The sequence below is a fragment of the Podarcis cretensis genome (assembly GCF_951804945.1).
Source record: "Podarcis cretensis genome assembly, chromosome: 10".
NCBI classification, from domain to species: domain Eukaryota; kingdom Metazoa; phylum Chordata; class Lepidosauria; order Squamata; family Lacertidae; genus Podarcis; species Podarcis cretensis.
This window is the reverse complement of record NC_137179.1, coordinates 30,662,150-30,685,932: the sequence shown is the minus strand read 5'-3', so window position 1 is coordinate 30,685,932 and position 23,783 is coordinate 30,662,150. Positions and strand designations below refer to the sequence as shown.

The 23,783-nt window shown below is 45.0% G+C and overlaps 1 protein-coding gene across 4 annotated transcripts in view; it reads left to right on the top strand.

Moving 5' to 3' along the window:
* PDGFB (platelet derived growth factor subunit B) overlaps positions 1–18,298 on the top strand; it is a 48,313-nt gene extending 30,015 nt beyond the window's left edge. For 2 of the 4 annotated variants that reach the window (XM_079994605.1, XM_079994602.1), the window contains exons 3-8: positions 1,788–1,884; positions 8,809–8,898; positions 10,255–10,460; positions 12,867–13,002; positions 13,144–13,315; positions 15,019–18,298. In XM_079994605.1, the coding sequence (XP_079850731.1) occupies positions 1,788–1,884; positions 8,809–8,898; positions 10,255–10,460; positions 12,867–13,002; positions 13,144–13,283 (669 nt within the window). In that variant the 3' untranslated portion in view covers positions 13,284–13,315; positions 15,019–18,298. The remainder of the gene's footprint in view (positions 1–1,787; positions 1,885–8,808; positions 8,899–10,254; positions 10,461–12,866; positions 13,003–13,143; positions 13,316–15,018) is intronic. The other 2 variants (XM_079994604.1, XM_079994603.1) reach the window with 2 other exon arrangements.
* The last annotated feature ends 5,485 nt before the right edge of the window (positions 18,299–23,783 follow it).

The window sequence follows — 23,783 nt, the reverse complement described above, 5'->3', positions numbered from 1 at the left end:
ATTAATTTACTGCATATTGTAATGAAAAACTGTTACTTTGATAGCGAAAAGAAAAGAGTGCAGTTCAATGGAAAAGCACAGGCATCTCATGCAAAAGGTCTTGGGATCAATTCCCAAAAAGACAGCTGTCTGAAACTTTGGATAGCTGCTGCCAGTTAATGTACAGACCTGAGTGATTAATGGTCTGGCAAGTTTCTATGGATACAGAGAGTTATATCTGACTGAATGATACTCAGAGTAGAAACACTGGAATAAGCTAGTCATAACAAAAAATCTATTCATTTCAATGGGTCCATTCTGAATATGGCTTAAATCAGATACAACCCAGAGTGTTTTATTTCACAATGGCCACAATCCACCAATACAAGCCCTAACTGAAATTAATGGGACCCAGTGAAAAGCACTTCCATGTTCTTGCATAGCTCCTGTTCATTTCAGTTTAAGCTTGTGCAGGAGAACCTCATGGTGAATTGTGTCCAGTGTATTTGAAGAGGCTACATGTACACACAAATATTGGGGGGAAGGGGCTGAATTGCCCCCCATTCATCATAACTTTACTTGTGTTTCAACTCATGGATTCCAAAAGTCTGCCCTGGAGATTTTTGTGTGTGTATGTGTGTGTAACAACATCTTGGCAAACACTTGGCGCAATTGTAACTGAATATTGGATCAATGTAGGTAATCTCTCCTTGAAAACCTAGATCAATTGCCCGTGTCCATCCCCTGCTTAATCTCCTTCTTGCCTAATGCCTGCTGCAAAGTTACTGAATACACAAAGTACAAAATTAGCATATCTCATGTTGGCCTCATGGGGATTTCCGTTTTGTGCTATGTGAATTATCTCAAGTTGTGAATGTGACCCATATGCTGATTGGTGTCTGCCCCACACATAACATTTGTTCTACAGAACATATCTGTTCTATATGCAGATCCAATATGTAGAAACTCTCATAGGCTGTTGCATGTGAGAATAATCGCCCAGTTCATATGTAATGCTAAACCAAACTATGGCTTCGCATGAACAAACAAAATGCAAGTTTCAAGGTCAAAGACTATGGCGACCGCACTCCTCCCGTGCTACATTGAGCTATGGTTTCATTTGGTGTTACAAACCTGGGCATGTGTTTTGTTCCTCCCAGGCAAACAATGAGTGGCAAACCAAGAGCAAACCTTGTTTATAAACTCATGGTTTGTTTGAAGCAAAAAGAAGAAATCAAGCTGTCAAAGAAAAGTCAACATCCGTTTCTGCGCTTTAAGTTTTAACAGTTCTCATAGCCTCCATATACTGGGTCAACACTATAAAATCAGCAAGGGTTGAAAAAAAGCACCTGGAGAACATCTTCAGACAGTTAACTTGATAGCAAGTGGGGCGTAATAAGGTTTTTCCTTTGAAAGACACTAGAAAAGGTGTACATTAAGGCTGGAAAATGGATCTTACTTACAAGAGAGTAAGCTCCCCTGAACACAATTGGACTTTCATGTACATGCATAGGATGGCACTGCAAAAAGCTTTTCCAGATGATTTGCCTGTTAACAGACTGCTCAGAATTCACTGGCATGTGATTGTACAAGTCATCAAGTATCACACTGTAGAAAGAGAGGGATTTTTTTCATGGATGCTGGACCCTCTGAGGTTTCTGATTCCACCGTTTAGAACAATCTTGTGCACATTTTGTCTTGTCATCCCTCTCTCTGTGATACATGTGAAGTAGCTGGTACAAAACTAGCACATGGCACCTATAGTACCCTAACAGTTATTCTCTCTCTTTCTCTTTATTGTTTGGCAGGGAGACCCCATCCCTGAAGAGATATATGAATTGCTGAGTGACAGCTCATTGCGCTCCATCAGAGACCTTCAGCAGGCCCTTCGGATAGACTCCGTAGGTAAATCTCCTCAACACTGAATGCTTCTCTTCCTTAAACCCCAGTCAAAAACAACAGTAAGACAAGAACAAATGTATATATCACCCAACAAGGTGCCACTGCGGGCACTCACTCCAGATAAGAAATACGTTGTGTTGTAGAATATTGTTTTGTGTACAAATAAGGGCATTCAGATCAAGCCATCCTGCTCACATCTGTTGTGGCCACAGTCCGAGCCCCTTCCATTCCCACCAAATGTGTGAGGGTGAATAGACTGCAAAATGTGTTGGTGAACGGGAGGACAAGACTATCCCATGCATCTTCCCAATTCCTGCTCACATTTTTTCCCCAGTGTGTCTGTAGGTCATTTACACTACCTTAATTTAAGACTGCTAACTCCATCTGGGTTGCTGAATCCCTTTCCACACAGCTCACAAAATGAGGGTGTGGCAACTTATCCACAGGACAGTCATGTACCCTGCTAACATCTCTGCCCTGGGCATCTGGTCTATGCCCAGTGGATCTCCTAGGTAATGTGCATGATGGAAACAACAAAAATGGGGGACATAGGAAGCTGGCTTATGACTCAGGTCGTTTTGTTTCTGTTTGGGCTCAGTGAAATCTCACAGAAGGTTGATAAGATAACTTGTGGCATGCATATGCATTTATTAGCTCCACATATAATATAATATATTATATAATAGGAGGATCTCCTATTTGGAGTTGCTGGGGATTGAATTTGGGAGCTTCTGCATGCAAGGCATGTTCTCTACCACTGGCCCTTCCCCTAAGGTTGGGTTCATGGGCCAAAAATTGGAAAGGTTGAGTTTATGGGCAAATAAATGTCTGGGATCATAGTCTTACCTTCCATGCAACTGATCCAGACACTGCTTCCTCATCCTGCTTGTCCATCATCTCAAGTGGTTAAAGAAATCAAACAGGAATACATGTGTGGCCCTTTCATAGAGCCATGCATTCCTCCAGTCCAGAGCCACAAGTGAGGATGAGCTGCAGCCCCCTTGCCATAGTGGCAGGAATGTAATTCTACCAGCTGGAAGTCCTGCAAGAAGCCTGGGAACTCTAGGGAGATTATGCTAGTTACAGCACAATCTATATGGAAAGCAGAAGAGGAGACAGCTCCACTGCTGGCAGACAAGTCTGAGCAGGAGGTGGAACCGGACCTAGGGCGCTATGGGATATATGCCCTTTTCAGCCCATTATACCTCATGTACCTCATGTGAGATGGCTACCTGCCCAAGGTACTCCCAGTGTATGAGAGGTGGGGAGTGGGGACCCATCACAGCTCCCTCCCACATGTGCGCTTGGCAGTAAAAATGCATGAAGCTCTCACATATGTATGGTGCCAATGCAGCATACCTGTAAATTATGTAATGTTTGAAGCTGCCCTTTGCTAAAGGATTAGCACAGTTGCAAAAAATAAAAAAGGAAAGAAAGAAAGAAAAATCCTCTGGGAACTTACTTTGCATGATGACTGTATACATGGAAATATTGTGGCATGTAACAGCAGAGGAGTCCTGGCTCCTAGCTGCTGAACTCTTCTCTTCCTCCCCCCTCCTTCTGTTTTCTGAGAAACTTTAGCTCAACGGTATTCACTAGGAATTGCCAAAGGCAAATCTAGATGAAGGAAACGTTTAATAGGGCGGCAAGTGTAATAAAACATACCTCTCTTAGAGATAAACATTTTGAAACACAGCTTAACATGTAACCTATTGAATAAAATATGGCTCATGCAGACTTAACAAATATAGCTGTTGCTATATGGCTCCTTTGAACAAATGCCACACAGATGCCACCTCCACCCGGCATGCTCTCTCTCTCTCTCTCTCTCTCTCTCTCTCTTTCTTTTTTCTTTCTTTTCATTGCCTGTCTCTTCCTCTTCCATGCCTTCATAGCTGCTGTAGGAGAGCGGCCAAGAGCATGAGCTGTGAGCCAAGAAACCTTAAATTTAAAATTAGCCTCAGCTGTGGACTTGCTAGAAGGGCCTTAGGAAACCCAAGTATTTAGCAGAACGTAAGAAGAGCCTACTGGATCAGGTCACTGACCCATCTAGTCTAGCAACCTGTTCTCACAGTGGCCAACCTGTGGGAAGCCCACAAACAAGAGCCAAGTGCAAGAGCCCTCACCCACTCCTTCAGTTTCCAGCAACTGCTCCTGATCATGATCATATCCATACCACACATTTAAAGCAAGTGGCTTCCCTCAAAGAACCCTGGGAACTGTAGTGTACCCCTCGCACAGCTGCAATTCCCAGCACCCCAACAAACTACAGTTCCCATGATTCTTTGGGGGAAGCCATGTGTTTTATATGCATGGTGCGGATGTGACCTGCCTCACTTTTCTAATCAGTAATCTGTGAATTATAAAGCTGGGCTTCTACAAAAGGTAACTGCTAGGATTAATGAAGTGCTATCTTGCATACAGGCAGAGAAGGCTGCAGTTCTAAGCACTCTTATGTGGAGGGGAGAGCCCTACTGAACTCGGAGGCATTCACTTCTGAATAAGTTTGTTGTCTTAACCTCACTTATCTGGGAGCAAGTCCCATTGAATTCTGTTAAGTCTGAGTAGACGTGGTTAGTATAGCTCCACATGCATTATGATTACTTTCAATTCTGCATAAGTAGGCACCGCTCTTAGGTCAAAATGCATTTAAGGCTACCGTAGTTTAAACCTGGACTCACACGCAAGCTGGGATGTGACTGCAAGGGTGTGGCAGGCGTGAAGTGGATACAGGAGGTGCAAAGGAACATTAAGAAATGCCCTCAAGGCTCAGCTAGCTAAGGAATAGCTCTGTTTTATTTTTAACAAGATTTCTCCTTTCCCTCCAGAATTATTATTAGCACTTAAAAACAACAACACACACAGAAACAAACCCCACACTGTGTTTCTTTTAGATTAGGGCAAAGGTCTCCAGGAGTCTGGGAACTGCATCAGTTTCTGTACTAGAAAAACCTATAGCCTTCCATGATTCATAGTGCAGTTAGAGCTGCCCTGTCTCATTTATAGAATCCTGCTCTTTTCTCCCCTGTGGAAAGGAAGAAATGAGCAACATAAAGCAGCTGGAGGGGAGCAGATTTGCTGCTTTATCATGGTGCCTGGATAATGGATTTTTTTCTGGCTTTGTGGTGGGGCTCTGGGGATACCTGCCCACATGACTGAGGTCACCCAGCAGCGGCTGGACCGAGGAGGTTTTTGGCACGTGCAGGAATGTGAGCACACGTCATGGCCACCGGGTTGGCCCTGGAATGTATTTATAAACGTTTTCTTCAGAGTGAATTCCATTCTACTATAGCCTTTTTGCTCCCGCCTGTCCTCCCTGCCCGCCACCTGCCCCCCTCCCAGCCCCCGGCCTTCTCTCTTGTGTTTGACTGTTTGTAGCTTTGTAATCTTTGCCGAGACACTATCTACGGGGGAACAGAATTTCCTGCTTTTGTTTCCTATGCCAGTCGGACCACTGGCGCGCTCTCAAAAGCATTCCCGCTCCCTTTCAAAAATGCCCGAGAGTGGAGGAGGGAAAGGCAGAGGGAGGGCACCAGCTGTGCTCTGCTATTGTTTCCCTTAGAGAAAAGCGGCTAGTCTCTCCCCCTCCCCCCTTGGATTCCACAAAGCCGTACAATAGCATGGCTTCCAAAATTAGCAGCACTGGCTTTTCCAAGGCTGGGTGTGCTCTCCCCGTCAGTAGTAGCTGCACTGCCCATATACTGAGGCGAAGGGTACCCTTGGGGGAAAAGGGGGTGGGGTCGAGGGGAGAACTCTGTTTTTCAATAGAAGATTTGTTTCAAGTCAACAGCGCGGCTATTTTTTCCTTGTCTGCTTAACCTTTGCGCAAATGCAACCCCCACCCTAGCCTGATAAAATTCCAGAGAACGGGGGATGAAAGAGGGTCAAGGAAGAGCCTAGCAGGCCCTAACACATGAATAAGAGATACAGTTTTGTTCCAGTGACTAATCTTTCACATTCCCTTGGTACGTGGGGTGTTGCCTGTGGGAAGCCCGAAAGCACATCAGCACTTGCCCCACTTGTGATTCGCACTGCCTCTGACAGTGCAGTAGAACCTATGCATTTGTCTCCTTCATGCATTTGTCCAACCCTCTTTTAAAGGGACCCCTGACCATTAGGTCCATTTGTGGCCGACTCTGGGGTTGCGGCACTCATCTCGCTTTATTGGCCAAGGGAGCCGGCGTACAGCTTCCGGGTCATGTGGCCTGCATGACTAAGCCGCTTCTGGTGAACCAGAGCAGCGCACGGAAACGCCGTTTACCTTCCCGCCAGAGTGGTACCTATTTATCTACTTGCACTTCGATGTGCTTTCAAACTGCTAGGTTGGCAGGAGCAGGGACTGAGCAACGGGAGCTCACCCTGTCGCGGGGATTCGAACCGCCGTCCTTCTGACCGGCAAGTCCTAGGCTCTGTGGTTTAACCCACAGCGCCACCCGCGTCCCTATAACCCTCTTTTAAAGTCATCCAAATTTCTTGTGGGAGCGAGTTCCATAGTTTAAGGATGTGCTGTGTGAAAGTACTTTCTTTTGTCTGCCTGCATCTCCCAACATTTAATTTCATTGGCTGTCCTCAAGTTCTAGTGTTGCGAAAGAGGGAGAGAAATATTTGTTTTATTTATATCCCCTGCCTTTCTTACGTCACATAACCCAAAGCCGTATGCATGTAGTTCCCAGGAGGTTTCTCATTCAAGCACTCACCAGACCCTGACCTGCTTAGCTTCCGCAAGGTGGTTAATCTCACGCCCCTTCACGCCATCCCCTGGGATAGTGATGTTGAATACCATGTAGAAAATTTGTGGCTGTGGTTCATTTGGCCATAAAGATGTCTGCTGGTGGTGTGTGTGTGTGGAAAGCTTGTTTTCATTCTGTGTTCCATAGACAAACACAGGCCATCAGTTCCCTGAGCCTCACAATCCACATGAATCCCATAATATTGGCACCTGTCCTGCTTCCCCTTACAAAGTGAGTAGTTCAAACAAGGAAAGACCTGCAGCTGAGCAGGATCTATCATCAAAAATTGCCATTGTTTTAGACTCTAGGGGGACTGGTAGCTCCAGGGAAAGTCTAGGAGGTGTGACGGGAATTGCTCTATCCAGCATTTCCTATGGGAAAACACATGGGTGTGCTCATAGGGAACTGAATTGAAAGCTGGCAGGCCTTTCCATCTCTTGCAGGCTACCCTCAGTGCCTAAAATTTAGCATATGCTTGTGTTAGGAATAATGAGGTCCGAGGTACCAAGTAAACTAGTAAGTTTATTCATGTATACCACTACAGCAATGAGAATCCTATACGCACAAAGAGATTAGTACCTACAAAGAAGGAGTAGCAGATGAAATGAATGGAATATCCAGAATTAGCAAGCTTAACCACCAAAATTAGAGAGCAGGAAGAGAAAAGTTTTAAAGAGGAATGGAAGCCATTTGTAGACTACCTTAAAAACATTGTGAAAATGTTAGAACTTTAGTCAGTCTGGAGTAAACTCAGCAGTTATAGTTTATAATGAGAAGAATTTGAATGTTTAAATAGTTAGGAAAAATATGCAGCAGGAATGGGAAACTTTAGGGAGTCATGGAAGGACGGACAGGAAATTGATGGAATAGAATTATGGATGGATGTAATGTATCTATCCTCCCCCCCCCTTTTATTCTTCTGTTTCTTTCATTTTTTTCTTTTATTCTTCAGTTCTATATTTTGTGAATATTTTTTTGATAAAAAAAACTAACATATGGTTTTCTTACCCTGTGAGCCATTGAGATGGGAGAAACTGCATACCTCATTTGTGGAGCACATGCTTAGCATGCAAAGGATCCCAGGTTCAGTCCCTAGCCCCTCCACTCAAAAGAATAAAATAACAGATGATGTAAAAGATCTGCACCAGTGCCTAAGAGTTTGAGAGTTGCTGCCAGTCAACCCAATTCTGGGTTGTGCTATACTTTGCATAGTCCCGGCTGCACCTGTACAGTAGGTGCGGAATATGGTTTTTCCACTATATGTACAGGTTTGTTGAAGTTTCTGTGTTGCTCTTTCGGATGGCACAATAGGTGCTCCCTTATTTAGAGGCTGCAATCTTTGACTGGTCTTTGTTGCGATTCAGTCTGCAGGTTGCTCTCCAGCTACTCTCCACTTTCCATTTTGCGCAAAAGTCTTTTCTCCCAGGCAGAGAAAGACTGGGGGAATTGCTGTAGAACGATTTACAAAACAAGTAACATGCAAGGTATTTTGGAATGCTGGAGGAAAAAAATCTTAGTAATTTAGGAGGTAGATATGGTGTAACATTAAAATTCTGCTAGCCGATAACATCTCCAAATATTTTAAAAACATGTTTCCTGGAATGTAGAGAAATATATTTTAAAGTTAACATCTTTGGCACACTGCTTGTTACTTAATTCCATGGAAGTGGCTCGGGGCTTGCTCACTGCTGCTCTGTGAATTACACCATGTTCACATGAAATGAGTAGCATTTTCCATTTCAACCATTCAAGGGTATGCTGCTGAGATATGCATACGCTTAAAGCTGTTTATTTGCCACAATCCCAATTTTGTGAAAGTTGGCATCTGGTACAAAATGTGGATTCCTAATAGAATAACAGAATCACAGAATTGTAGAGTTGGAAGGCACTATGATGATGATCCAGCCCAACCCCCTGCAATCTTTTGGTTGGGAGAGAGGCTGCAGTTTATGGAGGTTTTACTGGAAAGCGTATGAACTATCTTACACACTCCCAGAACTACACTCATTGCAATTAACCCTCATTGACCTTCCTAATGATTACCCTAAGGAGACACAGTAGTAATTTACCTGAACTAGCGTCTCTCCTGTCTCCTCCTTTTAAATTATGTTTATCTCCATGTACATACTTTGATAATGTAACCTTTCCACTGCATTACTGTCAATTACAGTTTATGTGTGCGTGTTCTCTTTTGCAGAAGAAGATAACTCCACTTCATACCTGAATACTAACAGAATACATCCTGGTCAAAATCCTGTTTCTTTTCTCCGAGGGAGACGAAGTCTAGGTAAGTTGCAGGCATGACATATCTAATCTATGTGAGGGAATTGAAGCACAAGGCTGGCACTGTAGAGACCATGAACCAAATGTGTATCACTGTGTCTTTCTCTTCAGGTAATATGACAGCTTTGTGAGCTTTCTTATAACTTTAGGTGCCATCCCATCAAAGCCAGCTTGGTGTAGTAGATTATGTTGCACTAGGAGCTGGAAAAGTTTTGAGTCCCAGTCCCTTCTCAGTCTGTTTCTGCCTCACCTACTTCACAAGGTTGTTGTGAAGAAGGACAGGGTTACAAATGTGGTTAGATAAAACAGATACCTTTTACACGGGATAGTATTCATTTGGTGTTGCATTTCCAGAGACGTAAGGCTACATGCTTGAGGTCAACTCCTAAAGTTGTGGGTGAGGGCCAACAAAGCTTTACTCAGAGTAGACCCATTGAAATTGATGGACATGGCCGGGTTAGGTCCATTCATTTCCATGTGTCTACTCTGAGTAAAACTTTAGTTGACTACCACCCTGTTTCTCTGACCTTGGGAATTTAGCTGAGAGATATGGGGTGGTATCCAGCATTCATCACACTCAGAGAAGACACATTGTTTGTTGCTCTGAACTGCTTTGGGAGGCAGTGCAGGAAAGAAATATAATAAATAATGGGCATTATGAACTTAGGTCTAGTAATTTCAATGTGTCTGCTCTGAGTGCAGCTAAGTTGGATACAACCCCTGAGATTCTAATTCCTTAAAAGAAAGCTCAACACTCAGATTCTGCAATGGGAAAACCTGAAGTTCTGCAGTTGGAATGAAACAGAAACAGGGTACTGGTGATTGTGTTTTTAAGGAGTTTTCATAGAATTGTAAAGTTGGAAAGGGCCCCGAGGATCATCTAGTCTAACCCCCTGCAATGCAGGAATATGCAGCTGTCCCATATGGGGATTGAACTTGCAACCTTGGTGTTATTAGCACCATGCTCTAACCAACTGAGCTATCCAGGTGTTCAGTGCAGAGGGGCAAATATCAGGGGCTTGAAGAACGACGCAGTTCTGTGTTGCCTGAAATAACCTCCACTCTTTGACAATTGCAAGAGACTTTCCAAGGCTCCTAGTAGCTTCTAAGGATGTGTGAGAAATTACCCCCCGTTTCCCCACACCTTTCTCCATAAACATGAGTTTGTACTTTCGCCTGTCTATAGCCCTGCCATCTCATACAAGGCCAATATGTCAGTGCAACAGTGCTCTTGATTCCGCAGATGATGATGTGGGTAATATGAGATACCCATTAAAACTGGACAGGCAGTTGAATGGAATAGGGAAGAATATAGTCCTTGTCGATTAAGCCAATAGCTTTTCTTATTGGATCTTTCCAGTTGGAGGAGAACCTGTGGAGCCAGCAGTAATTGCAGAGTGCAAGACACGGACAGAAGTCTTTGAAATCTCCCGGACCATGGTGGATCCCACCAACGCCAACTTCCTGGTGTGGCCGCCATGCGTGGAAGTGCAGCGGTGCACAGGCTGCTGCAATACCCGAAACATGCAGTGCCGCGCCACGCGGGTCCGTGAGCGCCACATCCAGGTAGACAAAGACAAAGGCCAGCTTTGGGAGGCGGGGGGGGGGTGAAGTTTATATGGGGAAGCAACAGCCTGCTGAAAGTGTTGTCTTTGTACTTTCATTATGCGCTTCTTGCATATTTCTTACCAAAGTGAGTCTCCAGTGCTAAAGGAAACTAAATCCAGTAGCACTGGCCCTGGAACTTTTCATCCCATGAAGACGGGAAAATGTGTAACATGATGCATCTTTGTAATAATGCAAAAGGCTCCTTCCTGCGGCCTTTATATCAAGGCAGAAGTGTAGATTTTAAGGCTGCCACCTTAGAGCACACTTACTAGGGAGAAGGTACCATTTGACACAATGGAACTTACTTTGTGAGTTAGTAAGTGGAACTTACCTACCAAGTAAGCAGCACACGTAGAATTGCAGTGCATGCCTTTGTTTTTAAGCATTTGATACACGTGAGGGGGAATGACTTAACAGGACTATTGAAAAAAACCTTAAAACTCACAGCTAAGGGTAGCACTGGGACATGGGTGGCACTGTTGGTTAAACCACAGAGCCTAGGACTTGCCAATCAGAAGGTCAGCGGTTCGAATCCCTGTGATGGGGTGAGCTTCCATTGCTTGGCCCCTGCTCCTGCCCACCTAGCAGTTCAAAAGCACGTCAAAGTGCAAGTAGATAAATAGGTACCGCTCTGGCGGGAAGGTAAACAGTGTTTCCGTGCACTGCTCTGGTTCGCCAAAAGTGGCTTAGTCATGCTGGCCACATGACCCGGAATCTGTACGCCTGCTCCCTCGGCCAGTAAAGCGAGATGAGCGCCGCAACCCCAGAGTCGGTCACGACTGGACCTAATGGTCAGGGGTCCCTTTACCTTTACCCTTTAAGGGTAGTACCGGGAGATCTGAAGATGCTGACCTGTTCTTCTTTACCATGCCAGTGCACTTGCTCTTCCAGCAAATACTCCATTAAGCCAGCAGCTCCTCCTCATTCTCTTGTCTGGATGTGCTGTAAGCGGATACCTGCCAGCTGACCTCTCATTCTGATCCTGCTAAATACCCAGCCGATAAGTGATCTCTGCACTTCCTCCCAGACAAATGACTTTAAAAATCATTTAAAAATACAATGCAGATCCCCTTGGTTGACCTATGCATGAGGGAGGATTCCAGGGGTCTTCCATAGTAAGAAGGCACGGGGGTCGGAAGATATTACACCATACATTTGCCAGGAAATTCCTTTCTCTAGAAAGTCACACTGAATAGAGAGAATAAAATGGGGCCGCGGGGAGGGAGAAGAAAGCAGCAGAGGGAGTTGTTTTCGTGGAAAAAAAAGCAAACAAGAGGTCAAAGGGCAGCCAAGAAAATGTGACCTGGAAATGCTTCCTCTGAAAATAGAGGTGCCTGCATTGTTTGATTGGAAATGTTTGTCTAGCCAGAAGCATGGGTCCTGACGTGTGCAGAGCGGTGCATTAAGAGAAAAAATGGTCGTGGTGAAGCCTTCAGGCAGGAAACAGCTCTATGCTCAGTGGTAACTTCCAATTGCCTTCAGCAGAGTTACCATCTCTTCCAGATGTAAGCAGCAGTTATTACTTTGACCCCCTGGTCCTATAATCAGTTGTGGCACATGAATTGAGTGCCACCAGTGCTTGGGTGTTTTTTAGGGGGCACTCAAGGGCATGCAGTACCGGCACCTCTTTTGTTGTTGTTGTTTAAAAGTTTGGCACTTACTTTCATGGTGAGTACCGGCACCTATTTTTCTAGAAAAAAAAGTACGATTACCACCACTGTGCCACCTTCCTGTCTGCAGTGGTGCTGCCATGCACCAGGACTGTGATGAAGCGCTGCAGAGGGGCAGCGAGGGCAGGGAAGTATCCTGTTGCCGGCTGCAGCTGTAAATGCCGCTGCACTTGTGCACACTGCTGTTGCCCTGCCCCATTCTGCTCCTAGCAAGCAGCAGCAATGCTACAGCTATCTGGAGTGACATGGACCTATTCGCTGTGCAGATATCATTTTGCAACGCACCTGCTCTGCACTTGTGAAACACAATGTGGCAGGTGGGCAGGCACAGATGGGTGACCGTTGTTTCAAAGAGGTTGGACTGAATGCACTCTCCGTCTCTTCCATTCCTGTGGACCCAACTTATCCCGATTATAGGATCCGACATGGCAAGCTTGACAATTCCTAGATCATGGTGCATCTCACATTGCACTTTCATGATTACTGGGTTGGTTTCAGAAAAATGATCCTGAAGGCCCAAGAAAGTGATTTTGGTACTTATTAAGAACTTTGCCGTATCCGTATTTCACATAAGCTGCAAAGGGCTTCAAAATGTATATAAATATATAACATCAATGGTGCTGGTTGATCTGAAGTTAATATTTTATATATACACACATGACAGATTTGTGTTGTTTTTAATCTCTTCCAATAGGTAAATAAGATTGAAATTGTCCGAAAGAAACCAGTCTTTAATAAAGCCATTGTGGCCTTGGAAGACCACCTGGAATGTCGATGTGAAGCAGTATCACCCAGAGTGTTCAGCCGGCCAAACTCACGAGAGCATAGAGGTGAGCATTGCAGAGGGTTGGATGGGTGGGGAAGAGTCACAAGTAACGTCAGGGAAGGCGTTTGGGAAGAGAAGAATTTGATTAGCAATCTCCATGAGCTGCTGCCTGCCAGTGTGTATTTCATGCGCCTTCCTTTCCTAGCAGGTGGGCCGCCACTGAGCACTCGGGCTTCTCTTCCAGCAAGGGCACGAGCGCACCGGTTGCCACCACAAAAGAGGAAGCATCGGAAGTTCAAGCATGTGCACGATAAGAAGGCCCTGAAAGAAATCTTCCCAGCATAGAAGATGCCGGCGGGCAAAAGTGCAAATGTCAGGTAACTGCGACAAACACAGCTGCCATGTTGTGAATGCACAGGAACCTCTATCGCAAGAACACCACTTGTGCTTTTGCACAGGCAATCGGCTGGAAGCAGAATTAAAATGACAGTTTCACACAGAAATTAGTTGTGCTCTGTCACAAGGGGAGGCCGTGGCACAGCAACAGAGCGCATCTTTGTAGGCCAAAGATCCTGAAGAGCCAATAGACAGTGTTGACAACTGAGTCAATGGTCTGACTTAGTATAAGGCAACTTCCTGCGTGTCCCGTAGCAAAGCTCCTTCTACAATGTTTACTCATGAGGAAGCTTACTTCAGCTAATGTACCCATTGGAAGTTTCCTCCTTGCAGCTTCTATGCCTGTCGCTGCTTACTCACCCACCCACTTTGCTGCGTAAGTTTCAATCAGGCGCACAGTGTGGTAGTCTCAGTGTGAGACTATCCAGCAGGCAGCATGTTTACCAATGGAAGGTGCCCAAGTAGCTTTGCAAATCTGCCTCTTACAACAAACGTTGTCAAGCAGTTGGAGACGGTTGGGCTCATCAAGCCCATGTAGCTCAGAATCATTAAAAACGTTGTTCCATTGTGAGTCACATGGAAATCAAACTTATTTTGCCATTCATGTTAGGAAGCCAAAGAATGAGAGGAAGAGACAAGGAATAAATATTTCCTCCACTGGGATTTGTCTTATCAAGGAGCACTGTGACTGTGCACAGCTTTGATTAGGCTTAGTGCTCTGTCACCTGTCCAGGAAGGAAGGCGTAATAGGTGTAGCAGACGCATAGTTCTGCTGATTGGGAAGACCTAATCAAAGGCAAGGAACAAACAGACTGGTCTGTCAGGCTGGCAGCTTGCTTCTTGAGATGGGATAGACCACTTCCTGAATCGACTGCCCTCCAGGTGTTTCCATTGGCCATGCCGACTGAGACTGATGAGAGAGTTGTTGTGCAAATTATCTGGAGGACACCAGGTTGAGAAAGACTGAACAGAAAAATGGCTTTAAGTGTAGCAAAAATGGCTTTTCCGAGATTAAATAGAGCGTAATAAGAGCATGCCCATTTGTGCCTAGAACAGTCTCCCTAGGGAGGTTGTGGACTCTCCTTCCTTGGAGGTTTTTAAGCAGAGGTTGGGTGGCCATCTGTTATGGATGCTTTAACTGAGGTTACTGCATTGCAGGGGTGGGACTAGATATGGCCCTTGGGTCCATTCCAACTCTACAGTTATATGATTCTATGGCACTCCATCCACCGCCCCTAGCTACTCTTCCTACCACCACACTGTTTCCCCCCACAAAAAGCAAAAAACCCCCAATTCTATAGAAACCAAAACTTTAGACTGAGATTAAAGTAAGCAAAAGTAAACGGCGTTTCCGTGTGCGGCTCTGGCTCGCCAGAGCAGCGATGTCACGCTGGCCACGTGACCCGGAAGTGTCTCCGGACAGCGCTGGCCCCTGGCCTCTTAAGTGAGATGGGCGCACAACCCCAGAGTCTGTCAAGACTGGCCCGTACGGGCAGGGGTACCTTTACCTTTACCTTTTAAAGTAAGCAAACTGGATGATAAGTACGTTTGTATAGAGTAGCAGCCTGTCAGCTATGAACCTTCTTGTAGGCAGGGCATAGCACATCATCATAAAGAATAACTAGGATGAACTGAGCACATGATGGACTCTTAAGCCTACTTTTTCTGTTTGCTTTTCTTCCAGGTTTATTATTTAATATATTTGCTGTATTGCCCCCATGGGGTCCTCAGAGTTTCTCTCCGTCCATCCGCCTCAATGCTGCTTTTGGACGGCCAATGGTGCTTCCTGATCCCTTGCTCGCTGGACGTTCTCCCACCAAAGTTTGCCCTTCGACTTCTCACCTAATTGCATTTCAGCATTGTCCCGAAAGGAAGAAACCGGGGTGGGAAATAAACGGAAGAAAGAAAACACAGCCATTTGGATGGACAATATACTGCCTGCTGGAGCAAAAGCACTGGAAACGGGCAAAGACTTGTGGCCCCGATCTCCTTTTGAAGGAGGACGCTTGATTTCCCACCCACCACCCTCTTTCTTCCTCCTTGCTCCCACCCAGACTGTTAGCTGGGCTCAGGCAGCTTACAGCGCAACAGATGCAAGTCAAGGCAGTCAGAGTGGCAACCAGTGACAGCAAATGCACTAAGGACTTCTATCGTGATGTCTGACTAGATATCTTTAATGTGTGTGTGTATGTGTGTGTGTGTGTGTATATATATATATATATATGTTTTATTTTTTAAAACCACTAAAACATGCCATGCTCTGGGAATGGAAACAATGAAAGCAAAATTCATTTGTCCAACGACACTTTCTGCTGCCAGCTGGGGGTGGGGACAGTGAACAGGAACGGAGCAGCTGTACTATAGGGGACTGCTGGTCCTCCCCACACCCATCCAGGGAGCTGCTTGGGTTAAAGAAGCCTTCTTTGCACATGATTATGGAGGGCTTGACTTATCCTGTTGCTACTCTCCTATTGCAGCTGGAATTTGAAACCCCCCCTTTTTTTAATAACTCGCTATGAGGTTTTCTTAATGGCTTTGCATTCAGTAAAGTGAGGATTACCACCACTGGATAAACTGGAGCCCCAACCCAACCTGCAGTCCCCATTTCAGAGGCTTTATATTTTAATAGGATGGGGTGGGTAGGTTAATCATAATAACCGTATTAGAGCATGTTCTTCGAATGACAATCAATGCCACCTCTGTTTAAACGATCTCAAGTAGCAGTGTAGACCGAGAAAGAGACCTTTGCTTGGTATTTTGGAGAGCTGCTGCTCATCAGGGGTCAAACAGCAACGGGTTGCGCAGATCATTGGTATGACTCTGTGATTACCACCAGCCCAGCCCATATCACAGGTCCCTTGTGGGCGACTTTATTTCCAAGGCACTGTTATTACCATCCCTCCTATATGATACAGCAACGAATATGCAGATGCTAACTTGTCTTAATAACCTCAGGTGAACATCATCTGATCGGATGGAAACGGAGCTGTGCCAAGCCTTGCAACAGCCATAAAAGATCGCACGATTCGTTGCGTAGTTGCGCCTGTGTGCCAAGTGGTGCTTTGCACCTCACCCTCGGTTTCCAGTGCTGTCCAACCAGAGTCCCTGGACAAGGAGCCAGTCAGTAGCATCCGATGTATCTGGGGGAGGCAAAGAAGCTGAATAGAGATAACTGGCCCTCTTTAACCACTGGCTATTTTTAATCTTCTCTGTTTTTCTCAGCTGTCCTATATTTTGTCTCTTCAAAGCTGGGAACGGTTATCTCTTTAAAGGTTCACAAGCCATTCCAGATCACCAAAGAATAATAACCGCTGAAGGTTTTGTGTGAGAGAGAGAGTGGCCTATCTTCAGGAACGATTGCAGGGGCCTGTGGGAAGGTAAAATAAGAAGGAAAGACATTCCCTTTACCCAAGTCAGAGAAAGGATCACTCACCTGTTTATCTTTTAAAGTGTTGGAGGAAAGAGTAAAGAAGGATTGCACAGACAAGACTTCATAACTTATACTTTCCACCTACCTCTTTCAGTCTCTGTTGCAAAAGAAGAAGGCCAAAAACACACATAATGAGTGGAGAAATGGGTAGAGCTGCCTTTGCCAACCTGGTGCCCTCCAGATGTGTTGGACTATAACTCCCATCAGCCCCGTCTGGAGGGCATCAGGTTGGCAAAGGCTGGGATAGAGTTTGAATAAAATTTTGCAAGGTAAGTCCCTCCTTCTCCCCTGCTCTCTGCCTCTGCCATTTCTCTGGTCTTTGTGCTGGTTTAAGCCCAGCAAAAGGCACCTTGGATAGACCTTAATGCTTGGAAAGATTTCCTGCCATGTCTCTGGTAGACTAGATGAAGAGTTGAAGCATGGCAGTCATGTGCGTTTGTTAGAAAGAGACAGGCACATCACACAACTCTACCTAAAAGATGTATCTGTGCAAATGTTTGGCGCAAGGAAAGAGAAGGAATAACCTGTCCCTGGAGTCACTTTTATAGGAAGCATGTGAAGCGCAACATTTGCCTGATGACCAGGTTGGATTGAAAATCCAGGTTTTCCTCCTTTTCCTGCAAGGCTGGCTTAAGCTGTTTTGCTCCATTCATTTGTACGGAACAAGAGGAAATGGCTACAAACCAGGAGGCTGGTAGGAAGGTGGGCACACTGACTGCAAACTCATGGGACAAACTGGGTCTGGTACTTCCACTCTCTTCAGTTGTAGGAGGTGGGGGGAGGAAGAGAGAAAACTTGTGGCTCACACAATTGCCCCCATACCTCAGATCCTGTTATCCAAAGGGTCCAAGGGGGTGGGGGACTGTTTCCCCCTTGAATTGCATTTGTATGGAGTACTTGGATTCAGGTGCTAGAGGCAGGTTCCTGTACTGCCTGATGCTGGAATGGGAAACACTATGCCACCTTCCAGGCGATGTTTGGCACTCCAGTTCCCACCAGTTCAGCCAACATGGCCAATGGTTAGGGAACATAGGAGCTGTAGCCCAAAGCCATCTGGAGGGCCATGGGTTTTCTCCTCCCTGATTTGTTGTATTGGGTAGGCCAACTTTTCTCCTTGCAAACCAAGACTATGGGCCGATCAAACCTTGCAAAACTGGCAAACGATCAGTTGGCAGTATGGTCAGGCACTACTGGCGAATAAAAGAAGTAAGCTTACAGTAACGGCTGTGGTCTCTCAATATAGTTTCATGGAGGAGGCCAGTAGCAGGATTATTATTTTTAAGGCTGATGGAAACAACACAGATTTCCTGCCTGCCTACCTGCCTTATACCCAAAGCTTGCTCTCTGACATTAAAGAACACTTCTTGCTATTCAATCTTACTTCTCGTTGTCTTTAAAAGACCATTTGTTTTCCTGCATCTTTTTCATTTGTAAGGAGGGCACGGTCTCTCTCTCCACACCCATTTTATGTAAAAATTAATTTATACTCAGTACTGTATTTAAAGTTGTTTTAAAAAAACCTTAAATTCAAAAATTCTGCGGTTTTGTGTTTCTTGTTTTAAAGCAGCTAAAAGCAGGGTGGCGGGAATTTGACAGGGCTGGGGAGAGGAGTTTCCAAAAGGCCGACTCTACAACCTGGAAGAAAGAAACACTTTTTAGAGGTCATAAATCCAGACGTAATAAATTTGCCTGTATTTATTCTCACCCATTCCCCCAAAGTAATCACATGTTCAAAATGCAGGGATTGCCCAACAACATTCCGAGAGCAGAAATGCCAGATAATATTGTACCAGACAGATATGGTTAGTGATCTCATGTAAGACATGGTTATGGCTAGTAATGTTATATAAAACTCAAATTCTAGATGCATTATGAGAACTTAAGCATTGCCCTATTTAAAACAGGTACATCGCACAGCTTAATGTAGACAAGCTTTGCTCAGACAAGATGAGTCACTCCGCTTGTAACTGGGATGACTCACTGTTTGCTGTGTGCCCCAAAGGTTTCATGAGCAAAGGCAACAACATCCTATCGTGGTGGGTGGAATGGCAATTTGCTCTTGAGTGTTCAGGGCCTGGCATCTTGTTAAAACTGGTACAGCCCAGCGGGCAGCATCTCAGCCTTGTTATTAGTAGACAGGAAAGGTAAATCTCAAACTCTGTTGTTAAACGCACACTCTCAGTGCCACGTCCATAAAACGGAAGTAATAACAATGATCTTCCTACTTTGTAAGGACTACATAGTGTTAATAGTGGTTTCGAAGCATGTAGAAGCTCAGTTCACAACAAGCCAAACCATGGCTAAGTGTGAGTACTCACAATAAAGATCACAGCCACTTATCTTCGTTCCCCTGTGCTTGTCCTATTGCCACCCTACCCAGAGCTAGACTATGGTTGAGTTTCATGTTACATCCATACCTGGGCTCATGAATGGTCTCCCCCAGACAAACCAAAAGAAGTAAGCTAAGAACAAACCACTGCTGCAGCATGTGGTTTGTTCTTGCCTAACCGCTTGTGGTTTGTTTGAAGCAGATAAACCTAATGCTAAGGCAAACCATTACTTAGTTCCAAATAGCGCAGTGGCAGGATGACTGGGGAGAAGTGAAGTGGCCACAATATTTTCTGTGAGTACCCTAAAGCTTGCACATTCACACTTAGCCATGGTTTGGTTTGGAGTTACCCATGAACTGGACCTTTATGTGCTTTGCAGTCACTGTTAAAATTGCAGTGTCTCTAGGAAGTAGGATAATTGTTCTGTTTTATGGATGTGGCACTGAGATTGTGCTTACTGTAGGCAGCAAACTGCTTTATTATCCAAGGTATTTACCCTAACATAAATTGAGATCATACATTTATAGTTTTTCAAACAGTCCTGTAGTCTTTTAGTTTTTGTTGTAATAGACTAATGCGGCTCCCTCTCAGGGAATGTATAGTCTTCATTACTCCAGAGTAAAATATCCTCACTTTGTACCAACCACTGCTCACAAGGATGATGAGAGCCAGCAAACCATGGTTATTCCTAGGCTTACAGCAATCTAGACCAGTGGCTCTGCAAACCTTTTGTCTATAAATAACTTTGGTGGAGGAAGGTGAAATCCTCAGAACTGCAATTCACAGTCCCGGGAACAAGGCGAAAGCTGCTGATTAAGACTTAAATCACAGGTGGGCAGACTTCTCAGGTCCAATTCAATTTCTTTATTAGAACCTCAAGACCCAACAAACCAGGTAAGGTAAAGGTAAAGGTACCCCTTCCAGTACGGGCCAGTCTTGACAGACTCTGGGGTTGTGCGCCCATCTCACTTAAGAGGCCAGGGGCCAGCGCTGTCCGGAGACACTTCCGGGTCACGTGGCCAGCGTGACATCGCTGCTCTGGCGAGCCAGAGCCGCACACGGAAATGCTGTTTACCTTCCCGCTGGTAAGCGGTCCCTATTTATCTACTTGCACCCGGAGGTGCTTTTGAACTGCTAGGTTGGCAGGCGCTGGGACCGAGCAGCGGGAGTGCACCCCGCCGCAGGGATTCGAAACGCCGACCTTTCGATCGGCAAGTCCTAGGCGCTGAGGCTTTAACCCACAGCGCCACCTGCGTCCCTAACAAACCAGAGGCAGGTGCAAATGGCAAATTACAGATATGGAATGAAAAAGAACAAGATGCCTCTGAGCACAATCATAAAGCATAAGAAGAGCCTGCTGGATCAGGCCAGTGGCCCATATGGTCCAAGCATCCAGTGCTCACAGTGGCCAAACATGCCTGTGGGAAGCTCAATTGGTAAAGCATCTCAGCTGTGGCTTCAAGCCCCACGCTGGGCAAAAGATTTCTATATTGAAGGGGGTTGGACTTGATGACTCTTATGGTCCCCTCCAACTCTATAATTCTATGATCATGAGCGCAACAGGACTCTCCTCTCTTACAATTTCTAGCAACTGTTATTCAGAAACACACTGCCTTCAACAGCAGAGGTAGAAAGAACATAACCATCAAGTTTAGTCTGAGCCTAGGAATATGTTTTCAGTTGTAGAAGCGAACTGAGCCCACAGGTCTATCTCACAGAAGTCTACACCTGGTTAGTTTTCTTCATTTCAACAGCCTAATATGTGAGGAAAGCCATGCTGCTGTTATTATTAAACAAGTGGGAGTTGGGAACCCTTCCTAATCTAATGCAAATCATAGTTTTTCAAACAGCACTGCCGCTAGGAGCTTCACTACAAGCCTTCACAAACTGTGTCTGCCCTAAAACACATCAACTGTGTGTCAAAGAGGAGCACCAGTCACTGATGTGCATATTGTATTTTAGGGGAATTTGTCTCCTGTCCCTAAACATTTAATCTAGGAACCCCTGATAAATTTGCAAGGAACCACAAGATTACCTGGAACGCACTGTGAATAAGTCATGGGGATTTCTCAGTCTAATCAAAATGTCACTGCTGGCAAATTCTTTCTCATCTCAGATCTCAGTCTAGCATTCCCAGAGGACAACATTTTCATCTTGCCCTTAATTTTAATGCACTTCGTACCGTTCCGAAAATTCCTCTCCCCCTTCGCTCTTTACACCCTTCAAAGCTTTGCAAAAGCGAACGTATTCCTCCCTTAGTCATTGTCTAGACAGCTGCAGCTCAGAGTTCAGAAGGGCACATTGTTTTCCTTCCTATGAGTAAGGGAAGTGGTTGCACACACTGGCACCTGCATGCCAGCCAATGCCACAATGCAGTTAGGGCATGGATGGGTATAAACAATGTCTTCTGCAACTTGCCTATTTAACCAGTAGTTGCCGGAATCTCCTTTTCTCCCTATAAAAGGACCAACTATCCATTTATTGTAATGCAATTTAAATCATTTCTATACCCCTTTGCATTTCCAATAAGCAAAGAGAAGATTACAGAATATCAAACTAAAACTTTCCAAATAAGAATCTGAGACAATAATGAACCATGTATAAATCAGCATAATTAACAGGAAAACCAAATGTACTCTTAAACATTAAAAAAGAGAAAACAGTACAAATAAAAATCAGATATAGAAATGCAATAAAAATTCCACATAGAAACATTATTAATGACAAAATAAATGTAAGTTGCACCCAGGGTTTTTTCCCCCCAGCTGGAACTCACCAGAACTCAGTTCTGGCATCTCTCAGGTGGGCACGATTCTAAGAGAACGAGGGAGGTGTTCACGGTGAGTTCTGGCACCTCCTTTTCTAGAAAAATGGCACTGGTTGCGCTCACAGTTCCCCTGCCAAACCCCAGTAACATTAAGCATAATTTACAAGTAGTTCATTCACCTGCCACCATCTAGGGAATGTTTGGCTCTTCAGATGTTGCTGGGGCTGATGGGAACTGTGGTTCAGAAACATTTTGAGGGCCAAAGTTTTTCCCACACCTGGCAAAATACCAAGAGCTGCTGTGGGATCTGTTGTGTATTTTTGTTTCTTTCTTTTTAAAAGATGTGTATACCGATCGAACTAAAATTGAAGTTAAATTAAAAACAACAACAACTATGTAACTCTGTGCATCTACGAGCAATTCAAATGCCCAGTAAGAGAGTTCTAGGAAATGGTGCATGGGTGACATAGATCATTGCGTAAATCCACATTTTGTAAAACAATCTTGTCATAAACAATTGTTAAAGATGAGTGTGCTATTCTTGCGCAGTGTCCTGTCTTCCATAGAACATGTCTCCTAGCTGCCATGAGTCCTGTGGAGATGTCATGGGATGGATGGGTAGATCCAGAGGAGGAATGGGAGGGTCTCGGGCCGTTGGAGCTGGACAGCCCTGCAGTGTGCGAGAGCTTTGTCTGCCCATGTGGCCTCCCAACAGATCACGGCTGATGGAATGAAAACCTCAACAACAACAAAACCAGGTTCCCTGCCTTAGGCAACCATTATCTTCATTGGGCATATTTTAGAGGGTTGTTGTAAAGATTATTGGGGAGGGAGGGTGAATGTTAGAAGCACTTTCAGCATGTGGAAGAAGCACAAATACACACACCTGCCTTGTTATTCTTATTACAGCTTAATTCCAGCTAGCTAGCAAGGGAATACCCAGGGCTGGGTTTTCCATTCTGCAAAGTCTACCAATATTTTGTTTTCCCAATCAGTCATATCAACAGTCACTGTGGCGGAGAGAACACTGATGAAATCTGTCAGTAGCCTTTGGAGCTAATGGGATCATCAGGCCACAATCGCTGCTATTTTTGCTTCTGCCCCTCATATCAAAGGAATTTAATATCCTGACCTTTCATGCATTCCTGGTAGGGAGGAGCCCAGTTGCTAAAGTCACCCTTGGCAAAATAACCCACAGAACACCAGGAATAACTGTTTAAAATCATAATGAATATACACCTGAATGAAGTGCTTTGTCAGTGAGCTTGAAATATTGTCTGGAGCTGCATTGCATTGTTCTCCTTAACCATCCTGTCTTTGAGAGTCTCTCAGAAGCAAACAGGTGAAGGCAATGGACTTTACCAATGCTAATGGCCCACCACTGTCTTATTTGCAACCAGGAAAATAACCCAAACTCACTGCGGAGCAAAGCATAATGTATCTCTTTGGGTGACCAGATGTAATGGAGGAGAGAGCTCAGGTGCCTGAACAGTTGAGTAGGAGATTTTGGAATTTCAGCACATGCAGAATTTCTCACCTCTGCAGCACTAGGGTGGCTACTGACCCTCTTGCTGGGCAAGAGTGCGGCAGTCAACTCTGGTGAAGAACGCTGGGAGTAGCAGTGAGTTGTTGGAGGACAGAGCTGTGTGCCACAAGGCCTGCCATGCCCTGTGACCCAAAGCTAAGTCTGCTGCCCTAAAATGCAGTGGAGGACACAATCTCATTGCCTGTATTGAAGAAATATTCAGCTCCCAGGTCGGCTGGCTTTTGTACATGGAACGAGGGCACCATCTGTTCTCTTCTGCTGTGGCTGCTTTGTGTGGTGTTAATTTATATTTCATGTTTTAATGTTGTGGTCATCTTTTACTTCATAGGGCACTTTTGAAGGTCTTTGAGTGGGAAAGAGGCCTACACACACACTT